Source organism: Nicotiana sylvestris, chromosome 10 (genome assembly GCF_000393655.2).
Source record: "Nicotiana sylvestris chromosome 10, ASM39365v2, whole genome shotgun sequence".
Taxonomy (NCBI): Eukaryota; Viridiplantae; Streptophyta; class Magnoliopsida; order Solanales; family Solanaceae; genus Nicotiana; species Nicotiana sylvestris.
Genome location: NC_091066.1, coordinates 155,039,865 through 155,060,750, shown reverse-complemented (window position 1 = coordinate 155,060,750; position 20,886 = coordinate 155,039,865). Strand labels below are relative to the sequence as shown.

General features: G+C 39.8%; 1 protein-coding gene across 1 annotated transcript; it reads right to left on the bottom strand.

The window, feature by feature from the left end:
* Positions 1 to 14,240: 14,240 nt before the first annotated feature.
* On the bottom strand, positions 14,241 to 15,188 carry LOC138880145 (uncharacterized). Its single transcript, XM_070159811.1, has 2 exons — positions 14,713 to 15,188; positions 14,241 to 14,616 (listed from the first exon to the last, which is right to left on the bottom strand). Exons 1-2 carry the CDS (start codon positions 15,186 to 15,188, stop codon positions 14,241 to 14,243), a joined length of 852 nt encoding a protein of 283 aa, XP_070015912.1.
* Between the last annotated feature and the right edge of the window lie 5,698 nt (positions 15,189 to 20,886).

Genomic DNA, 20,886 nt, shown 5'->3' with positions numbered 1-20,886 from the left:
ATAGGGATACATGTCGGCAAAAAACTCCATATATACTTGTAAATATCTTCAAGAAATAATCATATATTTGCATAAGCTCTCATATCAATCTCTATAAACAATGATAAATTTATGTTGAACATAATAAAAATATTACACTTCTAAAAATTAGAAGCATTTTTAGTGCACAATGGATGGACTAGATTCATCATATTCTGCCTTTGCAATCCACATCTGCATTTCAAAAAACAACATAGAATTATAGTCAGTATAGTTTAATCATTATATAAGTATAGTTTAATCATTATATAGCAAGTTACGAAACGAAATAGTCCTCTATCGGCTGGGTAGATGGGGTAATAGGTCTCCTTATATGGTTTCGAGCAATCCTCATCTCAAAAGTTAGTTCGTGAGATGAGAATTGCCGAGTCCGTATAAGGAGACCAATTACCTTATCTACGGCCAATATGAAACTATTTTAACAACTATAAACACAGAATATGAATGACAATAAATGTAAATGTTAATGTCAAATTCTAAATTTTCACTCACCTGTTGGAAAGTACTTAAAGAAGCCAAAATAGAACCTCCAATCCAAACACTATACCAACCAATAACTAACATATGACCATATCTCCAAAACATAAAGATGTTGAAGCTGTTGCAATCAATCAAGCAAAGTTCCAATTTCCATTTATGTGGAAACTGTGGGTAAATGTTGGACATTTGTATTCCACAATATTTCATTTACCTTTATATATACAGGGACAAATTACAATCTAACTAGAGTCCTAGAGTATCAACTGTCATTTCTAGAGCCTTCTGCAAGGAGGAATAACTTGGCATAGTCAAAAGTTAATTAAATAATACTAATATTTTCTTTATGCCAATTAATGTGTCATACTTTTTTTTAATTTGTCTCGAAAAGAATGTCATATTTTTTTATTTAAAAAGAATTTGATTTTATATTTTCTACTTTACCCTTAATGAAATGATTTATAGTTACACAATATTTATCGGTTGTTTTAGATCATAAGTTTTAAAAATCTTACTTTATTTCTTAAACTCCGAACCGATCGAGTCAAATACCGTCACATAAATTGGGACGGAAGGAGTGATATTTTTGGGGAACATGAAATGCATTTCAGCTACAAACTCTTTCCCATTCCTCTTCTTACCAAACCTTGGCACATACTATAAACATTTTGAGTGCAGCTTTTGGGGACAAGTTTCAAATTGAAATTTGGTAATGGAATATGTTTAGCAAGTTACGTGCATGATTAGACGTTTAATTTCTCAGTCTATATATCTTTCAGTTTTTGAGTTCCATAAAACTGAATCACTTCCAAAGAAACTATACAATGAATCAAACTCTTAAATTACAACAGGCCTGCAGTTCCGTCTTCCTTAAAATAAATACTCATTTATTGGTTTAGGGCTAAACTTGTAAATTAAATCTTGGAAAAAGCAAATGAATTAGGTCCCCCATCCATTTCTTCTTAACATGTATCCATTGTTTTGGAGTTGGACAGAATATAGAGTTGCCGACATAAAAGATGAGAAATGGATAGTTCTATTCTCTCGTTCTCCTGTGTTGTCACTCTTCGTGTCCCAAGAAGCTTGGGAGAGCATTTTTATAGGAAAAGAAGATGATAAGTTTCTAGTACATATAAATTCAAATAGAAAAATTTCCATCGAAAAATGTCATGGAATGGACGAGACTTCTCTATCCTTGATCAGAGGTCACGGATTTGCGAGTTCACTCCTGAAAATAAGAAATCCCAGGAAGGAAGTGGTTCTCCTTTTAATACGCTTTATGCAATACAACAACAATAATAAAAAAACTCACTACAATCCTACAAGTAGGGTTTGGGGAGGGTAGAGTGTAAGTAGACCTTACCCCTAATTAGAAGGTAGAGAGGAAAAGGATAATCCAGTGTACAAAACATCCGGCGTTTACGCAGGGTCCGGAGAAGGGCATATTCCAAGGGGATGTGATGGAGACAACCTATCCTGATGCAAATATTAGTGACTAATTTCACGGTGTGAACCCGTGACCTATAGGTTACACGGAGACAATACGCCTTATACAATGGATTAGTCGGGTCAATGAGTACAACATTCCAAATGATTGTACCAAAAATTTGTAAATCCAAAACTTATTAAATTAAGAATATTGCATTTTTCTTAATGTTCTTGCCTTAGGAACATAATTAAGAATAGTTACTTTTAGTAGTGGAAGAATCTCAAATATATTCGTGCTAAAATTTGACCAGAATTTTGAGCTTATTGAGCACAATTGTGTGTAAACTTGTTACACTAAGAAGAAAGAAAAGAAAAGGTCCAACAGCAACAAGATAATAATATACTGCACTTGCTAGAACTTTAGCATGCAAACTAAGATTTTAGTCAAAAGTATATTTGTACCTTAATCATTCAAGATTATCAACAATTCAACATAGTTCGTATTCTTTTTGTCGCAAATTGACAACTTTCATCTTGTTCTTACTACCAAAGATAAAGTCTTTTCAATTATGTACTCAACTTCCTCTCCCGAGGATTACTGACACTTTACTTATAGCATGGACATGTTTCTTTTTGGTCCAAAGTATTTTTTTTAAGTTAAGATGTTTGGCGAAATTTTTAAAAGAAAAAATATATTTTTGATAAAAGTAAATTGTTCTCAAAGATATTTTCTTGAAAAATACTTTTGAGGAAAATACACTTAAAATACTTTTTTAAAAGTTTGGCATGCGCCCAGAGAAAAGAAGCGCTTAAGCAAAGAAGGTTGACTTGGGAGGTTTTTTCAGTTAGAGGAGGACGCCCCAAGCTAATGGTGACCGAAAAGCATCTTTTTCAAATACTAGTTGCTACTCAAAAATACTTTTTAATTTGATCAGCCTAACACAAACAGGTTCTCACCAAAAATACTTCTTTGACACTTTACAAATTAAGCTGATTTTAGAAGCACAGTCAAACATGTTATTAGGGAGTAAAGTACGTAACTTGAGCACTTTGAGACAACAACGCTGTCGGTTTGGAAACTTCTCTTACAACTTGTTTGGATGGTTGTTACCTATTGTATTGTATTGTATTGTTACTTTAAATACGATGTTTGTTTTGATTGTTATTTAAACTTTTTTGTATCGTATCATTAAATCAGTCATTACATAACGACGGAATGTGCCACTTGATGTAACGATCGATTTGGTGTGGTCGCATCGTTACCTTGTCTTTTTCTCTCAATCTCACCCTTCATTATAATTAAATAATTTTATTTTATCATTTATCCTATATTTTCATATAATAATTTTACACCGTATCATAATTTTTGTTTATAATATTGCAAGTTTATTCTTCATATTGCTGGTGCGTGATATCATGAAACGACGTCAAACAATATAATCTATCCAAACATTGTATTCATCAAATAATACAATACGATACATTATGAAACGATATGTAACAACCATCCAAACAAGCTGTTAGACAATCTCAAATTACAACGACATACGTAAAATTTTCACTTAATTAAACAAGCCAAACAAAGTAAGCAACAAGTAGTTATATCTCCTCCTTTTTGTTGTAGGTAAAATATTTAAATTTGCCCCTATATTATTACAAAATGTTTATTTTGCCTTCGGTTATTGTTTACCCTAAAAAAACGAATAACAATTAAATTTGTAAAAGGATAAAAGGATACCCGGATTAATTCAATACAAATGATAAATTACGTTAGATTAAACAAATAAAGATATAATAAATTCAAACCACGCAAGGAGGATGATTCCAACCTCAATGAAATATCCACCCTCGATATGGACTCACAATGGCCAACACTAATGAACAAGAACAAGAGCTTTCAATAACAGAGAAAATAATAGTATATTTCCTTGGTATACGTGCGTTACAATGTGTCCAATGAATAATCAGACTCCCCTTTATATAGTAGGGGAGTTTTACCCTAAGTACAATTCTATAAAAGGTAAAAAATCTTCTGTTTAACTAATCACCGAATCTCTATCGATACGTGCCGAGATCCACACCGTGTCCGGATGGTCGCGGTTATCACGACCATCTGTTGGTCGTGCTCAGTCGCCCGACAACATTCTCTGATGTCTTTTAGGATTTGGATCGATCTCGGATCATAGCCCCGATATTCTCAAGGGTGGATGTCATGCCCCCCGGAACCTGTCTCGATGAGTCCCTTACCTCGATCCATTTTATCGGAAACCAGGTCGTATTATGGGTCCGGTTTCACCCGTATATAGATAGTCCCCTCGTTTTTTCGGAGAGTAAGTTTTACAAAAACGATGGGAACGACATGAGTTTTTCAATCTCTTCTTTAAAATGCTGCGACACAAAAAGAGAAAGAAACTGAAACGTCTCGTCAATTGCGTCACAATGATCCCCAATGCATGTTAGCTGCCGGCAAGTTGTACCTGAATGCGAAAGGGGAGAAGCCCCTATAAATACTCCTTCCTTCGTTCATTTTTACTTTTTACCAAGCATCTACCTTCGATCTTACAAGATATTACTTCCTTCCTTCATTCTTCAATATCCTTACCTTCATTCTCTAAGTTGCAACCCTTCTTTTACCCCTCACTTAAGCTAGTGCGCTTGATTTCTTAGCAAGTTCTCACCCTTCATCTCCTGATTCTTCTTCATCCTTTCAAACCTTTTTATCCAGATAAAAATGGTGAATACTTCTAAGATCATTCCATAGAAAGGTGCTCCTTCTTCTTTGCAGCCCACCGCTGAGGTAGAGGAAACCGTTTTCGATGTAGTTGTCCTCGAGAGGTTTGCTTCGGGCGCGGCCATCGATGAACCAACGGTCTATACCCCTTTGAAAATATTTGTCCTGAGGGGGTGTTCGGTTAATGATGACTTCAAGGTCGAAAAGCCCTCGTTAGTTCAAGGTCGATGCGAGGCGGTGTCACGGTACATCTGCTTCATTACTGAGGCCATTCTCCTTGTGGTTCAAAAGGACAGCTGATGGATGGATAAGGACATAGTGATTCCCGTGCCTGATGAGGACATTATTACCTATGTTAATGGATATCTCAGTGTTTACACTTATCCCTTTACATTAGGTCCGGTGGACCCGGTCATCTTGGACTACTGCAGGAGGTACAATTTATGCCTTAGCCAAATCCACCCATTGGTGTGGAGGATCATAATTTTCCTCCGATTCTTTGTGAACAAAATCGATTCATGCACGTTCACTTTCGATCATCTACGCCACTTGTACAGTCCCCAAATCCTCTGTGGGGGGGGGGGGGAGGGGGAGGGGTTGATACAGCTTGTACGATGGGCCAGCAAAGCCCCATTTTCAAGTATCAACAAGGACTAGGATCGGGGTTGGCAAAGACGTTTTGTATGATTGAGGACCGCCGACCTGATATCTGCCAAGTGGAGGCCGCTCCCAGAGAAGTGGAATGTATCACGTAAGTATAACTCCCTTTTAATCGTTGATTTTATGTTTTATCTTCCTTTTTCTCATCGGTGTTTGCTGTGGTGTATCCCTCGCTCGAGTCCCAAACGTCATTCCTCGGCTCAAGGAGTGGATCAGAGACATTTGTTTGCAGATGCCTTATGACGAGCGCTCGTGGCGCAAGCTCTTGAAGGACTGCTGGGAGGCTCGTTCTCACGGTAAGAGTCCTTTTTTTAGATAAGTAGCACTAGGATTTCCTTTTCAACACTATGTTTTCATTCCTTCTCTTCTCATTTTTGCAGGTTTACATAAGACCATCGAGCTTAGGTCCTTAGTAGGGGGTGAAGATTTACCCACCGATCTTTTTGCTCTGGGGCAGCTTGGAGTGGCAGCAGGGGAGAAAAAAAGAAAGAGGGATCCGAGTTCCTCGAGCCCAGAGAAAAAGAAGCCATACAGAAAGTTGGATCGTAAGCCAAAGGAAAGCTCCAGCTCCTCGGTGCCTAAGTCGGACTTGCTTTACTGGATCAGGGACAAGCCCGAGGAGGACGAAATTTTTGTGTCCTGTGAGCCGTTCGTTCCCGAGGAACGGGTGGTAACCGAAGGGGAAACAACAGAGGCTAACCCCCATCAGGTTCAGGTGGCTGGTGCAGAGCTGAGTGCCAAAACTTCTTGAGACACCGACTCCACCCCGCCAGGTGATATAGAAATTTGGAGATTGCCCTCGTTCACAGAGTCCATGTTTGATGAAGCCCGAGCAACGAAGGAGTGATCTAATGAAGAGGTTCATGGAGCGGACGTTCCCCTCCGATGCTTCTTTGGTGGTGTAGACTCAACCACCCTGGAAGACCTTTCCGGGTTGGGTGACTTAGAGGTGCCGAGGAAAAGTCCATCCTCGGAGGTCGGTGGTCCAAACTCGAGCCCGAGGTTGATCAACCGATTCCCCGCTCCGAGCATGGATCCTGGCCAAAAACGATTAGTTGTTATCACCGTACTGGAGGATGCCCAGGTTCTTTCTACCCCTATCAAGATAGCTAGCTACCTCTAGTGCTTGGTAACCGACGAATACCAGGCAAAAATAAATGAGGTAGATGCGCTATGCTTGTTCGACGAAGTACAACATGCACTGAATTGGGTAAGGTGTTATCACACTCATTTATCTTCGAATTAAGTTTTTAACGACTTTAATGACTTTTCTTTTCACATTTTGCAGGCCTTGGTGCTCTACCATGAAACCTTTCTCCGGTACCGGGATGATCTTAGCCAGCTCGAGGCTGAGGTTAAAGAGCTTGCTGAGAAGAGGGATATGTATAAGCTTCTCAATGAGAAACATGAAGGAGAAGTCAAGAAACTCCGGGATGTTGGACGCGTCTCAGAAAGAACATGCCGACCTGGTAGAATAAGTAAAGATCTTTGATAGTGATGACGAGTTAGACATAGCGACTAACGATCAAAACCTGCAGGTCTAGCAGATGCTTGACCGGATAGACCAACTTCGAGACGAGATGGACGAGGTCAAGCCGAGGTCGAAGAGTGGAAGAGCAAAATGGACCGATTGGCTTCAGAGAAGGAGACTACCCGGGAGTAGCTAGCCTCAAGGGAGAAAGCGGAGGCCCGGTCTCAATAAATCGAAGACCTCCAGTCCCAACTGAGCTCTACTATCGCTGAACATGATGCCCTTATTAAGGAGCTTAAAACAGCTAAGTCAGTGATAGAAATAACCAAGGCCGATGCTAAAGAGATGGTGGTCTAGTACAGAGCTGAAGTAGAGGTAGCCCAGGACCGCTTGAAAGTCACTATCGGTTATGTGAAGTGGCAATCCCGAAGAGAGGCTCTCGAGGAGGTACATGCCTAGGGCTTCAACTTGTTGGCCGAGATCAAAAATGCTAAAAGGCTCGAGGTCGAGGACAAGAATTTGGCCTATACTGAGGGTTTCGACAAACTCGAGGACGGAGTAGACCCCGATGGCCTCGGTGACAAGGCGAGATTTGACGAAGATCAGGCTTTGGTGCCTTGTATATTTTTCTTTTTTTTTGTATTTTTGTATATTTTGTTGAGGTCATTTGGACTTTGTAAATATCTTTCTATATATACAAGGCTTTTTTTCCCTTTGGCAATTTTCAAGTTTGTTTCTTTTGAATTTTTCTTTACGATTGCAAAGATTTCAAATGCCTTAGCACGTAGTAATAAGGTCTTGTTCTGAGGTTTGAACAAGGCTTGTTCTTGATGTAATTTTTCTTAAAACTCATGGGGGCTTGGTATGACCGGAAGCTTTCACCAAAGTGCTTACTTAGAAGTTTTTTGATTATAGTTTTGTCGAGGGTATCCTTTGAACCGGTCTGGAATTTTTGAAGGCCTTATATTTTGGTTACGGGTTTTGGACGTCTCCCAGCCATTTCTAGGATGGTCGTAGCCTTTTAAGTTTGGGTATTTCCCAATAGTCTTATTACCCTGCGCTTCGATACCTGAGTCTCCCGGGCTTGCCCAACACGATAGTCCCCGAGTGGGGGTGGCTGTAACCTTTATAGTTCAGGCACTTCCTGATAGGTTTTTGTGCCCCGGGCTTCGACAACTGATCATATCCAACCCTGCACCACTATATAATGGCGAGGAGTGGTCGATGCAGCTTTTACCCGAAGGGTCGGGATCGTTATCCACAGAGAGTTAATATTGGTTGAGAGTTGGGTTTCTATCTAATCTAGCTATGCATGTTGCTTTTAATTCCATTTCTAACCATGCTTGGATTTGTTTCTGTGCTACGTTTAATGCTATTGATTGCTTAAAATAATCTAAGTACAATGTTTTTGTAGGAGTTTTCTCAATTGATAAAAAAGTACTAGGGAAGTGACTTACACCTAGGCGAGTATCTAATAGGGTCTAGAATTTAGAATAAACTTGTTATATTTGGGGTCGTGATATAACCTTTACACATAATTACTCACTCTATACCTCTCGGTAGTTTGAACGACTTTGCCCTAATTGACTTTCTCAAGCCTAATTGGGTGTTCAAACAATGCAAGTAAATTTGGTTCAAGTCGGGTATTACTATCTCTAGGTTTAACCCTTTAATTGGGGCGACCTAAGAAGTATTGGGGAGAAGTGATCAGACAGGATATGGCGCGACTTAGGATTACTGAGGACATGTCCCTTAACAGGAAATTATGGAGGTCGAGCATTAAGGTTGTAGGTTAGGGAAAAATGTGAATATTTCTACAGCATAATAGAGTGAGACTAGCCAGTTAGGAGTTAGACTAGGAATGTCATTGGTAGTCTATTGATGCAGGGCTTTACCTGCTAGTTTTACTATACCAGCCATCTATTTCGTATTTCGTATTTCGTATTTCGTATTCTGTATTTCATATCTCTTATATTGTTGTTATTTTATTATGCATTTTTATGGTACTAATATATTGGCTCTTGTTGCTTTTTTTTTGAGCCGAGGGTCTCCTGGAAACAGCCTCTCTACCCTCCCCAGACCCCACTTGTGGGATTATACTAGGTCGTTGTTGTTGGTGGTGTTGTTATTCCCTCTTTCTCAAGAAGAGTCTAAGTCATAAAGGCACTAATAAGTGTTTGTAACCACCAATTCTACAATTAAAGCATGAATCAAGCTAAATATCACTAACCCATAAACAATTAAACCCTAAAATTGAAGACCCATTAAATACCCATACTGGGGTTGGGTCACAACCCTAGCTAATTGGTCTAGCTACTCATAATCAAGGTAGAAATCAAAGATGGAGAGCAAAATTTTAGCCGTTATAAGGTGACTTCATCAAGCATCAATTGGGACTAACAATTACCCTCATTATTAACAACATACAACCTTTTTAGCACCATGGCTCTAGTGCAACACAAGAGCATCAAGAGTTGACTTAACTCATCAAGGAAGCTTGCCCTACTACGTAGGTCATTGTGGAACCCAAACTCTTTCTCCTCTACTCTCCATAAGCACATTTCACTTTAGATTATAGCACTTAGAACAAGGATTGTGGAAAAGTACACTCATTTCTCTCAAAGGAAGGTCACAAGTCCGGCTCTAAGTACCATAAGCTTGCCCCTTATGTCAATCACCACTAATGCAAACTCACTCAACTCGAAATCATATACGGCTTTTGTGGGAATGTAATAAAGGCTTTTGGTTTAAGGTAGGATATATCGGTCTATGGAGGTTTCAGCTTTCCTTAAGCACTTCATTTTCTCATTTCGGCTCACACTTTCTTGACTCTTTGAGTCATTTTTCTTCTTCCTTAGGGGACTAGAGAGATACACTGTCACTCTTTTTTTTCATGACAATCATTTTTCTCCTTTCTAATCATTCCAAGCCTTTCATCATTGCTTTCATTGAATCCTTTCATTTTTCTATATTATTCACTTTCTTTTTGACTTTTTGGATTTTCTTTCCTTTTCTTTTGCCTTCCCTTTTCTTCATTTTTGTACCTTTTATCACTTTTGCATTCCTCGTCTCTCCCCCCAAAAAATGCTTTTGCCAATTGTGGTAAGGAGAGATCGGGTGCCAAGAGAGGGTCATTTTATAACGGATAAAGGCTTGTATCATGGTAAGAACAAGGGCTTCGGCTCAACAGGGTTGACTAAGGATATCATATTTGGCTGTCTATGGATGATTTCAAGTTTCAATTAGGATCAAGGAGAGCCTATAATCATTTCTCAAGTCGAGCAACACTTAGAATTTCGCCTAGACAAACATTCAGGGCAAGTTCTAGACTTATTGGCACGAGACTTGGACTTGCAAATCAATACCTCACCTCACAAGCTGTTGGATTGCTAAAGAGAATAGAGTCGAGGGCCCACAACAACCCTAGCTAAGATTGAGCAACACAAATGGCTTCGAAAAACCACTATATGATTGTTTAGTCAACACAAGAGTCCAAAGGTCACGACTAGCACCATTCTTTGCACATCAACTTGTTTCTAACCATAAGGTCAAAGGTAAATGTGCTAGGCCCAAGTGAAGCTTTGCCTGAGACATTTTTATTCAGTACTACTATTTACACAAAAACATAAAGAAAATGGATTCAACCCTTAAGAAGGTTGTCATGCCATCCATCACCGGGAAGAGCCACCTGGTTCACACGAATTTCACCTTTTGAAAGAACCGTGGCATTAAGAAAACCAAATGGCTTATTGATCATGAAAACTCGTAAAAGTAAAAAGCTACATATTGAAAAAGAAACTAATAAATGAAATAAGAAGCTACGCTATTGATGAAAATTTCAAAAGAAGTTATAAAGTAAACTACAGAAAGTAAACTGAATATGTACATGGGATTAAGACGAATATATAAAAAAGGGGAATGAATATATACATGGAAACGTAACTTTATATACATACCAAAAGTATAAAAAAAGTACGAAATAAAGGAAAATAGTATCAAGTTATTACAAACCAATTATCCAAATCATCATCAAAATATGGCCACCCCCCTCCCCCCAAATAAAATTAGCATTGTCCTCAATACTATCAGCAAAAGTAGTATAGGGGAAGGGTAGAGAATAAAGAAAAACTCCCTATGATGCCTATGTCTGCATGGGGTCACTGGCTGGGTCCTGTGGCTGGCCTGAGTCACCTCCCTCGGGGTCCTCCAGCTCAATCTCCAAACCCTCAATCTGGTGGATCACCCCTCTTCTCACTGATGCTCTGTCAGCCTCCTATTTTGGTCCTTGTGCTGCCTGAGCTGCTGGAACTTGCTCCTCCAAGAGTAAGTCTAGTGGTATGTGTTCAGCTGATGCAATCTTCTCAACCTCCTTTCTCAGCTGCTTTACTGACTCCTTTGAGGCCTGGTCTTCTTCATTTTCTTCGTTTGTTTGCCCAAGGCCTTGATTGCTATTCCTTGTGCATCCAAAATGGCCATGATAGGATTCTGGTTATCCAGGAGATTCTTTTGGTTGTCTATAAGCTCCTTGAGCGATTCCTCTACTGAATCAGGCACCTGAGGTTGTGCTGGAGTTGACTGAGTTGACACTGCGCTCAATAGGACAAACAACTTTGATGTAGCTGCACGCATCCAGTTGTTGATGCTGGATAAAGTCTGATTAACCCGCAGTGCAGTCAGAGGGTATGCTGATGAAGAAGGCACTGAAGTCGAAATAGAAGAAGATGGTCCGAAGGAAGGATGTGGCATGGAAATGGAAGGATCAGAACTAGTGGCCACCACCCCTGGCTCATCAGACTGGCATTGGAAGTGGTGGCTTTTATCTTGGACTTGGGGTTGTCCCGACCCTGAAGGTTGTACTAGGAAAATGGCCTCTTTGGTTTCACTTTGGTTTCAAAGTCCCTTCCTTCTACTTCTGGATCCTCTAGGTACATGTTAAGGAAGTTTGGGAAAGGATATGAGCTCTCATCCTTTCCAACCACTCTGGTAATCACCTTGGTCATAATATTCCCAACATTGATCGGGTAACCCGCCATGATAGCCCCTACAATAATATCCTAGGAGATCGACATATCACTGTCATGCGAAGTAAGGTCTAACCGGCTGCACACAAAAGTTTTCCACCCCTTCGCTTCGAAGCTTAGAGTGTTCTTGTAGATCGGGACCCCAGGTGTCAGCCAAGCTGGAGTAGTCCCAGGAAGAGCAATCATCGATGCAAGCCAAGGATGGGCTAACTCATCCATACCCACCTTCTCCGCATACGGGGACTCATCCTCATCATTGAACCTATCATAGTCATTTAGAGTCTTGCCATCAAACATAACCTTCTTGTTGTGGACATTGGTCAAATATGTGACCTTTTTGATATGGGCAACATTTGCATAAAATTCCTTGACCAAATGTTCATTGGCATCCGATAGGTTACTGGTGAAGAACTTCCACCCCACTCTCTCATTGAAGTGCCTCTTGACATTAGGGTTGTGGGGTAGCAGATCTCGCTCAATGAAGACCCTCTTAAGTGTAAGTGACCTCTGAGGCCACCACTCCCAAAACTTGTGGTAGGAGTTCTTACTCACGAACCGTTCTTGCCATACCACAGGGTTCCTTTATCTCTCCAACCCCCCCTGTCTGGGCGTCACCACCCCTCCCATCATCAGGGATCTCAGCATCAACATCAATAGGATCCGTTGGTCAGGCCAAAGATGTGGTAGGTCGAGAAGCTGATGCTGAAGCCTCACTACTTTCCTCTGAGCCATCAGATGACTCATAAGAAGCAGAGGGTGTAGGTTCGTCTCACAACTGGAATTTCCCTTAAAAGTCTGCGGGAACATGGATTGGCACCAAGTCTCCTTCCAAAACTTCTCGGGAAGGGACGTACTTGCTTTCTTCAGAATGGGATACGGCTTTGTCCGCAGCTTTGATGATTTTTCGCAGCTTCCCTATAGATTTCTGGACCACTAGTGCTAACTTGGTCCTTTCTTGTCCTCCTTTTCCCCTGCCTCGGGAGGATTCAGTCCTCCCTTTTTGTTTATCACATGCGCCTCTAGATTGGACCATTGTTTGCATACACAATCAATGAAAGCTCATTAGTACTGATGTTAAAAGAATCATCAAAGGAAAACAGATAAAAAGTTGACAGTGTTTCGAAAAGCAAGGGTCCGCTGACAACGGAAAAGGGGCACAGCCGTGAAAGCTGCATCGATGTCCGCATAAAAATGAACGTTGTTGCAGACTCAACTTATTAATTCTCTAACCTTTAAATCCGTGGTCCACGAAAAAAGAAGTGCGGCCCCGTAAAATAGGCCGCTGACCGCGAAAATTTCACCGCTGACCGCGGAAATGCAAATCATTTGTAACTCAGCATTGCATATGAACGTTGACTGCGAAGTTAAGGCTGCAGTCGCAGAATTCAAAAAGAACGGGCACTTACCAACGAGATAACACCTAGGGTTTTCACTTAGCATACAACTTAGGTACTTAAGCAGTAAAATTAACAACCCCATCCCCATCAGTCATTAAAATCAATTAGCCAAGTAGTTTTATCTTCAATTAAGCATACTTTTGATTCTTAGGTAGTATTAACCCTAACTAAAAGAAAATTGAAACTATCTAGAAAGAAAAAAAAAAGCAAGAACTAAAATTAAGACAAAGAAATTGAGCATACCAGTTGTTTAATTTGTTGTGGAAATTACTCTTGTCTAATGAGATGGAGTCTAGATGAAGTAGATGAATAGTGCAAAGGGATGTTTAGAGCTGAGGTGCGTGAAAAGTGTAAAAGGATGAGGGCCCTCCTATTTATACTAAAACCCTAAGGGCCCACACCAACTTACTTGGTGCGGTCGCAGAATTCCACCACGGTCCGCGCTTTTGGCTGCTTTGAAGAGCTGCAGGTTCTATGACACCGCTGAGAGCAAAAACGTGGGTGTGGCTACGAAACAAGGTCCGTTGATCGCGAAAATGCCACCGCGGACACGGTTGAAACTTCAGAGAGGTCACATTTTAGACTTTTCAAGTATGCGTCTGCTACAGAATCACACCCCCGCGAAAAAGCTTCCGCTTACCGCAGAATTTTGAGCGTGGTCAGCGGTCCAATTACATACTTAGCCAAATTTTCCAGTATTAGTCCTGCACTGCATCAAACATTCCTACACAAATCTCACAACCAGTTAGTCTAAAATAAATCCTACAATAAGAAGAAAATCAAAACGAAGGAAAAAATACATGGGTTGCCTCCCAAGAAGCACCTGATTTAACGTCGCAGTACGACGCATGTTACCATCATCATTTGAAAATGATCAAGGTCACCACGTGGCTGTCATCAAATTTTCCCAGATAGTGTTTGACTCAGTGCCCATTAACTCTGAAAACTTCACCATTTTTGTTCTTCAAATCAAGAGCACCAAATGGAATTACATGCACCACTTCAAAAGGGCCACTCTATTTTGACTTGAGCTTTCCCGAAAACAGTCGTAACTGAGAGTTGAATAAAAGAACCAAGTCACCCTCCTTGAATTCCTTGCTCCGAGCATATTTGTCATGTAAGTACTTCATCTTGTCCTTATACAAGGACGAGCTGGAATAGGCATGAAACCTAAACTCATCAAGTTTATTGAGTTGCTCTACCCGGAGATTTGCTGCAACATCCCACTCAAGATTTAACCGCTTCAAAGACCACATGGCCTTATGCTCTAACTCAGCTGGAAGGTGGAATGCTTTTCCAAATACCAACCGATATGGAGACATGCCAATTGGAGTCTTGTAAGTACTCCTATAAGCCCACAAAGCATCATCCAGTTTCCTTGACCAATCAGTCCTATTTGCATTGACAGTTTTTGACAATATGCTTTTTTATCTCCCTATTGGAGACCTCAACTTGTCCACCAGCCTGAGGATGATAAGGGGTTGATACCTTGTGATTGGAACCATACTTTGCAAGTAAAGTGTCAAATGCCCTATTGCAGAAATGAGAACCTCCATCACTGATGATTGCCCGAGGAGTGCCAAACCATGTAAAGATATTCTTCTTGAGAAACGCCACCACACTTCGGGCTTCGTTGTTGGGCAAAGACATGGCCTCAACCCGCTTGAAACATAATCAACGTCCACCAGAATGTATGTGTTGCCACACGAACGCACAAAAGGCCCCATGAAGTTTATGCCCCACACGTCAAAAATGTCAACCTCAAGAATAGTGGTGAGAGGCATTTCATCCTTCTTGGAAATTCCACCAGCTCTCTGACACTCATCATATCTCTTAATAAGCTCACCAGCATCTTTATGCAGAGTAGGCCAATAAAAGCCACAATTAAGAACCTTTGAAGCAGTTCTCGCCCTACTATGATTACCACCGTAGGGCGAGGAATGGCAAGAATCAAGAATACTCATTTGCTACTCCTCCAGAACACATCTCCGGATCACACCATCATTACAAATCTTGAAAAGATATGGCTCATCCCAGTAATAATCCAAGCTGCCACATTTAAGCTTCTTCCTTTTGCTAGAAGAGATCCCATTAGGGATAATGCCGGTCACAAGAAAATTGGCCACATTAGCGAAACAAGGCATACTATTCAAAGAAACGAAGAGAAGTTGTTCATCTGGTAACGAATCATTAATTTCGAGGCCATCATGGGGCCTGCCCTCCTCCTCCAAGCGGGACAAGTGGTCTGCCACTTGATTTTCACACCCTTTACGATCAATAATCTCAAGGTCAAACTCTTGAAGCAAAAGAACTCATCTCATCAACCTAGCCTTAGAGTCCTTCTTTGTCATAAAATAACGGAGTGTCGCGTGATCGGTGTGCACAATCACTTTGGCACCCATGAGATATGGCCTAAACTTTTCCATGGCAAAGACAATGGCTAATTACTCTTTTTCGGTCACAGTATAATTGACTTGGGCATCATTCATCATTTTTCTTGCATAGTAGACCAGATGAAATATTTTGTTGATCCTTTGCCCCAAAACCGCTCCTACCGCAACATCACTAGCATCACACATGAGCTCAAATGACAAGCTCCAATTGGGTGCGGTGATAATGGGAGTGGCATCAATCTATACTTGAGAAGCTCAAAGCTTTCATGCAATCATTATTAAACACAAACTTTGCATCCTTTTCCAACAATTTGCATAAGGGATTCACCACCTTTGAGAAGTCCTTGATGAACCTTCGGTAAAACCTCGCATGCCCAAGAAAGCTCCTCACTCCTTTGACGGAAGTAGGAGGAGGGAGTTTTGAAATCACTTCAATCTTCACTTTGTTCACTGCGATACCGTTCTTTGAGATATTATGGCTGAGGACAATGCTCTCCTCGACCATAAAGTGGCACTTTTCCCAATTAAGCACTAGATTTGTCTCTTCATATTGGGCCAACAATTTGTCAAGATTACCCAAATATTCTTCAAAAGACTCACCCACAACACTAAAATCATCCATGAACACTTCCAAGAAGTCCTCCACCATATCGGTAAATATAACCATCATACACCGCTGAAATATAGACGGTGCATTACACAAACCAAATGGCATCCATGAGAAAGCAAAGGTGTCATATGGACATGTGAAGGTGGTTTTAGTCACGACCCAAACCGATGGGCCGCGACGGGCACCCGGTACCTTACTAACCGAGTACCAACGTAATGCATCTTTCTTATTACATCATCATATACACGTGACATACATGCCTAATAGGCTAACATAATCATTTATAAACTCAAAACATAGGCCGACAAGGCCGTACAATATTTCACGTATACAGCATATGTCTACAAGCCTCTAAGAGTACATAAATGTCATAAAGGTCGGGATAGAGTCACGTCATACCAAACAATACACGTCTAAATCATACTAACCAAACAAGCAACTCCGAACCAAATGGAGCGCACCAACATCTTCCGTTGAGCTGATAGCCTACTTGGAGGGCTCTCGACCTATCTAATGGGCCCTGCGGGCATGAAACGCAGCATCCCCAGGCAAAAGGAACGTCAGTACGAATAATGTACCGAGTATGTAAGGCACATAAATAAGTACATAAGAGACATGGAAGAAATATAGAGTACATGACTCAACCTGTAAGTCTGAATAACTTTGTAAATTATAAATTACTTTTAGCGTCATGCATATGCGTATGAATGTCATGTCGTGCATAGGTACATGTTTCATAACATCATCAGCCTCTGAGGGCATCCCATCATATCATATCGGCCACTGTGGGCAAAATCATCATCGTATACCAGCTGATCAGGTGGTGGTGCGTATATAACGCCATAACCTTTCTCAAATCCCATATATATATATATACGCGTATATAACGCCGTCTGGTCATGATTCAATGCATATGAATGCAATGCATGAAAAGTACGTTATACATATATATATATATATACATATATATACATATATATACATGTAACCTTTTCCCATATCCCATATACATATATTTACATATATACGCGTATATAACGCCATCTGGTCATGGGTCAATGCACATGTATGAAATGCATGAAAAATACGTAATAATCTCAATATTCCTTCCGGATAAATTTTTCCAACTGCGTATTATTCTGAGACCCATGAACAGAAGAAAATAATAATTCTCATGGGGAATCAAGAATATAGACACCCCTACTATTTTTATGAATAGAGTAATTTATAGAAACTGTGTGTTTGCTCGTTTCTTCAGTATCATATGGACCATGCCAAAAGAAAGAAGGGAGGACCTTAACATACCTAGAGTAGGAAAAACTCCATATAATATTTTGTTGGAAACCTTCGTGGATTGAACTTAGAACCAAAAAATCGTATTAAGCTTCTGAATCAGTGGAAGCTGATGAACGGAATCAGCTACTGTTTTTTTTTTGGCGTTGAAGTGCCTGGTCATTGCAACTTCTGCTTCTTTGAACAAAGTGAACAAAATTTTCAACCTCTTACTTTGTTGAATTGATGAACATTTCTGTTCTTAAATTCCAAATCAAGAATGAAGCCTTTTTCAATGTTATTTTATCCTTGTCTTTTTGACCCATTTTTAATTGTAACAAGACTTATGTCTTGTCTTGGATGCCAAGGTTGCCACCTAATACATAGGGTGACTAAGAGTCACCTCATGCTTCCACGTCACTTGAGTGTAAATTATTAAGTTTTTATCCGCTTATTAGTTAATCGGGTAATGTTCTGCTACCCGATAATTAATTAATTACCCGCATAATTTAAAAATTACCACACCTTACTTAAAATTCTATTTATTTTTAAAATACTTCATATATACTTTATATATTGTACTACCATGGTCATATGGTACCTTGCATGGTATTAGTTCATAATTATCGGATAGTATCGCTCGACCCGTATTTTATTCCAAATTGACCACTTTCAACGAAACTCGTTTTCTTTAATCTGTGTACCCTCTTATTCTTCATAACAATTATTTATTGCTTGCTATAAAGAGCGTAAGTACGTTAATGTCAAGATGATCCCATCCCCGAGTCTACATCGGTTAACTGAAAACGAAATTTTAATGTACAATACTTCAGGGTGCAATATCGTCGTAACTTAATACTGCAAAACGTGACATCACCGTAATGTAATACTGCTGGGTGCATCACTGTCGTAACCTAATACTTCAAAGCATAACATCGACGTAATACTGCGGGGCATAACATTATTCCCCCCTTTGGAACATTCGTCCTCCAATGTTGACTGATGCGCTTATCATTTTCATAACTTATATTTTCCGAATACTTTAGAACTTCCCTTGCCATCTAGGTGTCTGTTCTATGATATTCCAAAGTCTAGGGCATTTCCCCCTTAGGTCTCCTTCTCACACCACAATTTGTAGTCGGAATCTTTCCAATCTCATAACTGTTGCTACCTTTCATCATGCAGCCTATACGATTTTGACCTTTAAAGGTGCCGAATCTCTAGGCTTCATATGTAAATCATGATAATATGTACCTTTGGGCATCTATGCATATACTGAAGTTCTTCGCTCGGTACTTTGTTGAATTTACGAATATTGCTATATCTTATCGCATAGGTCCGTTTAGCCATCCGTATGAATTTACTGCCATAACTCTTACTTTAATTTATCGTTGTTGAGGTCTGCTACCAAATCCCAGCTTACTCTTGTTGCTTATTCCATATGTATAATTTAAGTTTTTTAATGCTTCCTCATTACTGCTCATCTTTAGAATGACGACCTAATCTCATCTCATACGTTACATCAAGGAATATTCGAAGTAATTTTCCTGATCCACTTAACGGAGATACCGTACTTCAATAACCGTATTCTATAGCATCCCAAGGTGATTCTCTTACGTGGGTATTTTAATCCTGTCCAATTCATAAGATCTGTTTCTTTTCTTCATTGAATCATTACTCAATTGAAGGCCCAAACATCATCTTTTATCTATCACAATTACACCCTCACTCTACTACCAGGGTGGCATTCTAAATGCTATTAGTCTTAGACTCCTTTGAGTTCGTTCAGGCTATAGTGAGCTTTGTATAATTTAGAGAAACCATCTGCTCTTCTTGTTTTCATGGGCTTAATCCTGAGGACTTATCCATTTTCGTTACCTTCTCACTCGCCCTTTCTTATCCTTACTCTTGTCTTCTGGAACCTTGTCGCTTCACCATACAACGGCTTGCAACCTACACAACTCTATTTATATTACTTACAACCTTTCAACTTGCTTGCATAATAGATTTCCTTATGTCATTCTGGGACATCAAGCGAGACATCACATCGTCTCTAACTCTTCTTTGATGTCTTAATTAGCCTCTTCGATACCTAAAATTCATAGGCTATGAGATATTCCACTGACTATACCGCTATCATTCCTGGATATTGAATCCCAACACTTCTAGCCTTCTATCCGAAGTATGGACTATTCACATATTCTGCCTTTGAGTATCTCGTACAATGTTTACCTTTACCTTACTTACCTTAAAATTTTGCATCATATCTTCTATCCCTTTCCTGACCTCCCTTCCACCTAGGTGCAATTCACGTCCATAACTTGATACTCTATTATAATACTCGTACCTCTGCTACATACATAATCCGATGAGAGCTTCATACTAACTTTTTATGAGGCTGGTACTTCTTCTAACTGGCTTTCTTGTAGAGCCATTATAGATTATGGTTGTTGTGTTATTTCTCTTGAACATCTGATATTAAGAGTGATTCTGTCATGTTCTCAAGCACAACTTCTATAATTTTTCTAGGTCCAATAATCAGACTCCTAATTTACTTAGGTGATGTGATTTCTTTAGTTTTCTCTTCCTTCTGATCAGCCTTTACGTAGGCTTAAGCTATCTTCCGACCCGTGGCTTATGGTATCAGTTATTACCTTAGCCTTTTATGGGTGTTATGGGATATACATGATACATCTTCTGACAATTCAGTCTTTTGTCTATGCCCTGGGCTCAATTCTTTCTTTTAACTTATACTGAAGTCTTCTACGGCTGTATATGCTGCATGTATAAAACTCCAAACCCTTAAGTGAGTTCTTAACGCAACCAACTCTGGATCATTGATCGAATAATTTCTTTCATTCCATCTTAGATTTCTTTCAACATAAGCTATTACTTTTCCCAGTCTTTCTGCCCCCTTGTTGCGTCCATACTTAGCTTATCTTAGTGTCCACACATGCCAGAGTTTTCACATAATTCATATGATCTCGAATATTACTTTTAACTTTACTTCCCGTTCATTATCCACGGTAGGTGCCACTTTCCTTTGGAGTGCTTACAGTGTTATTGCGAGACTGTTGTTACATGACCATTTTCTCTTTAGGTCGTTGTGATTAAGTTGAAGCCTTATTTCTTATTTCCTCAGGTAGTCTTTCGTTGTAGTACTTAGGGAGAACCCTTTACCCTCGTAAAGCTGTGAGCTTATTATAGACCTTTTGATGTCCTTCCTTGCCTATAATTATCCGTAGTTGCTTACCTGTGTGCCCTTGTACTTGTAGGGTTGCTTCTGAACTGACATTTTGATTGCCTTCCTAGTGGCACTTCCTTTTATCCCAGTAACACTTATACGGTACCTTTAACTACACCGACCATTGTTTGAATATATCTCAA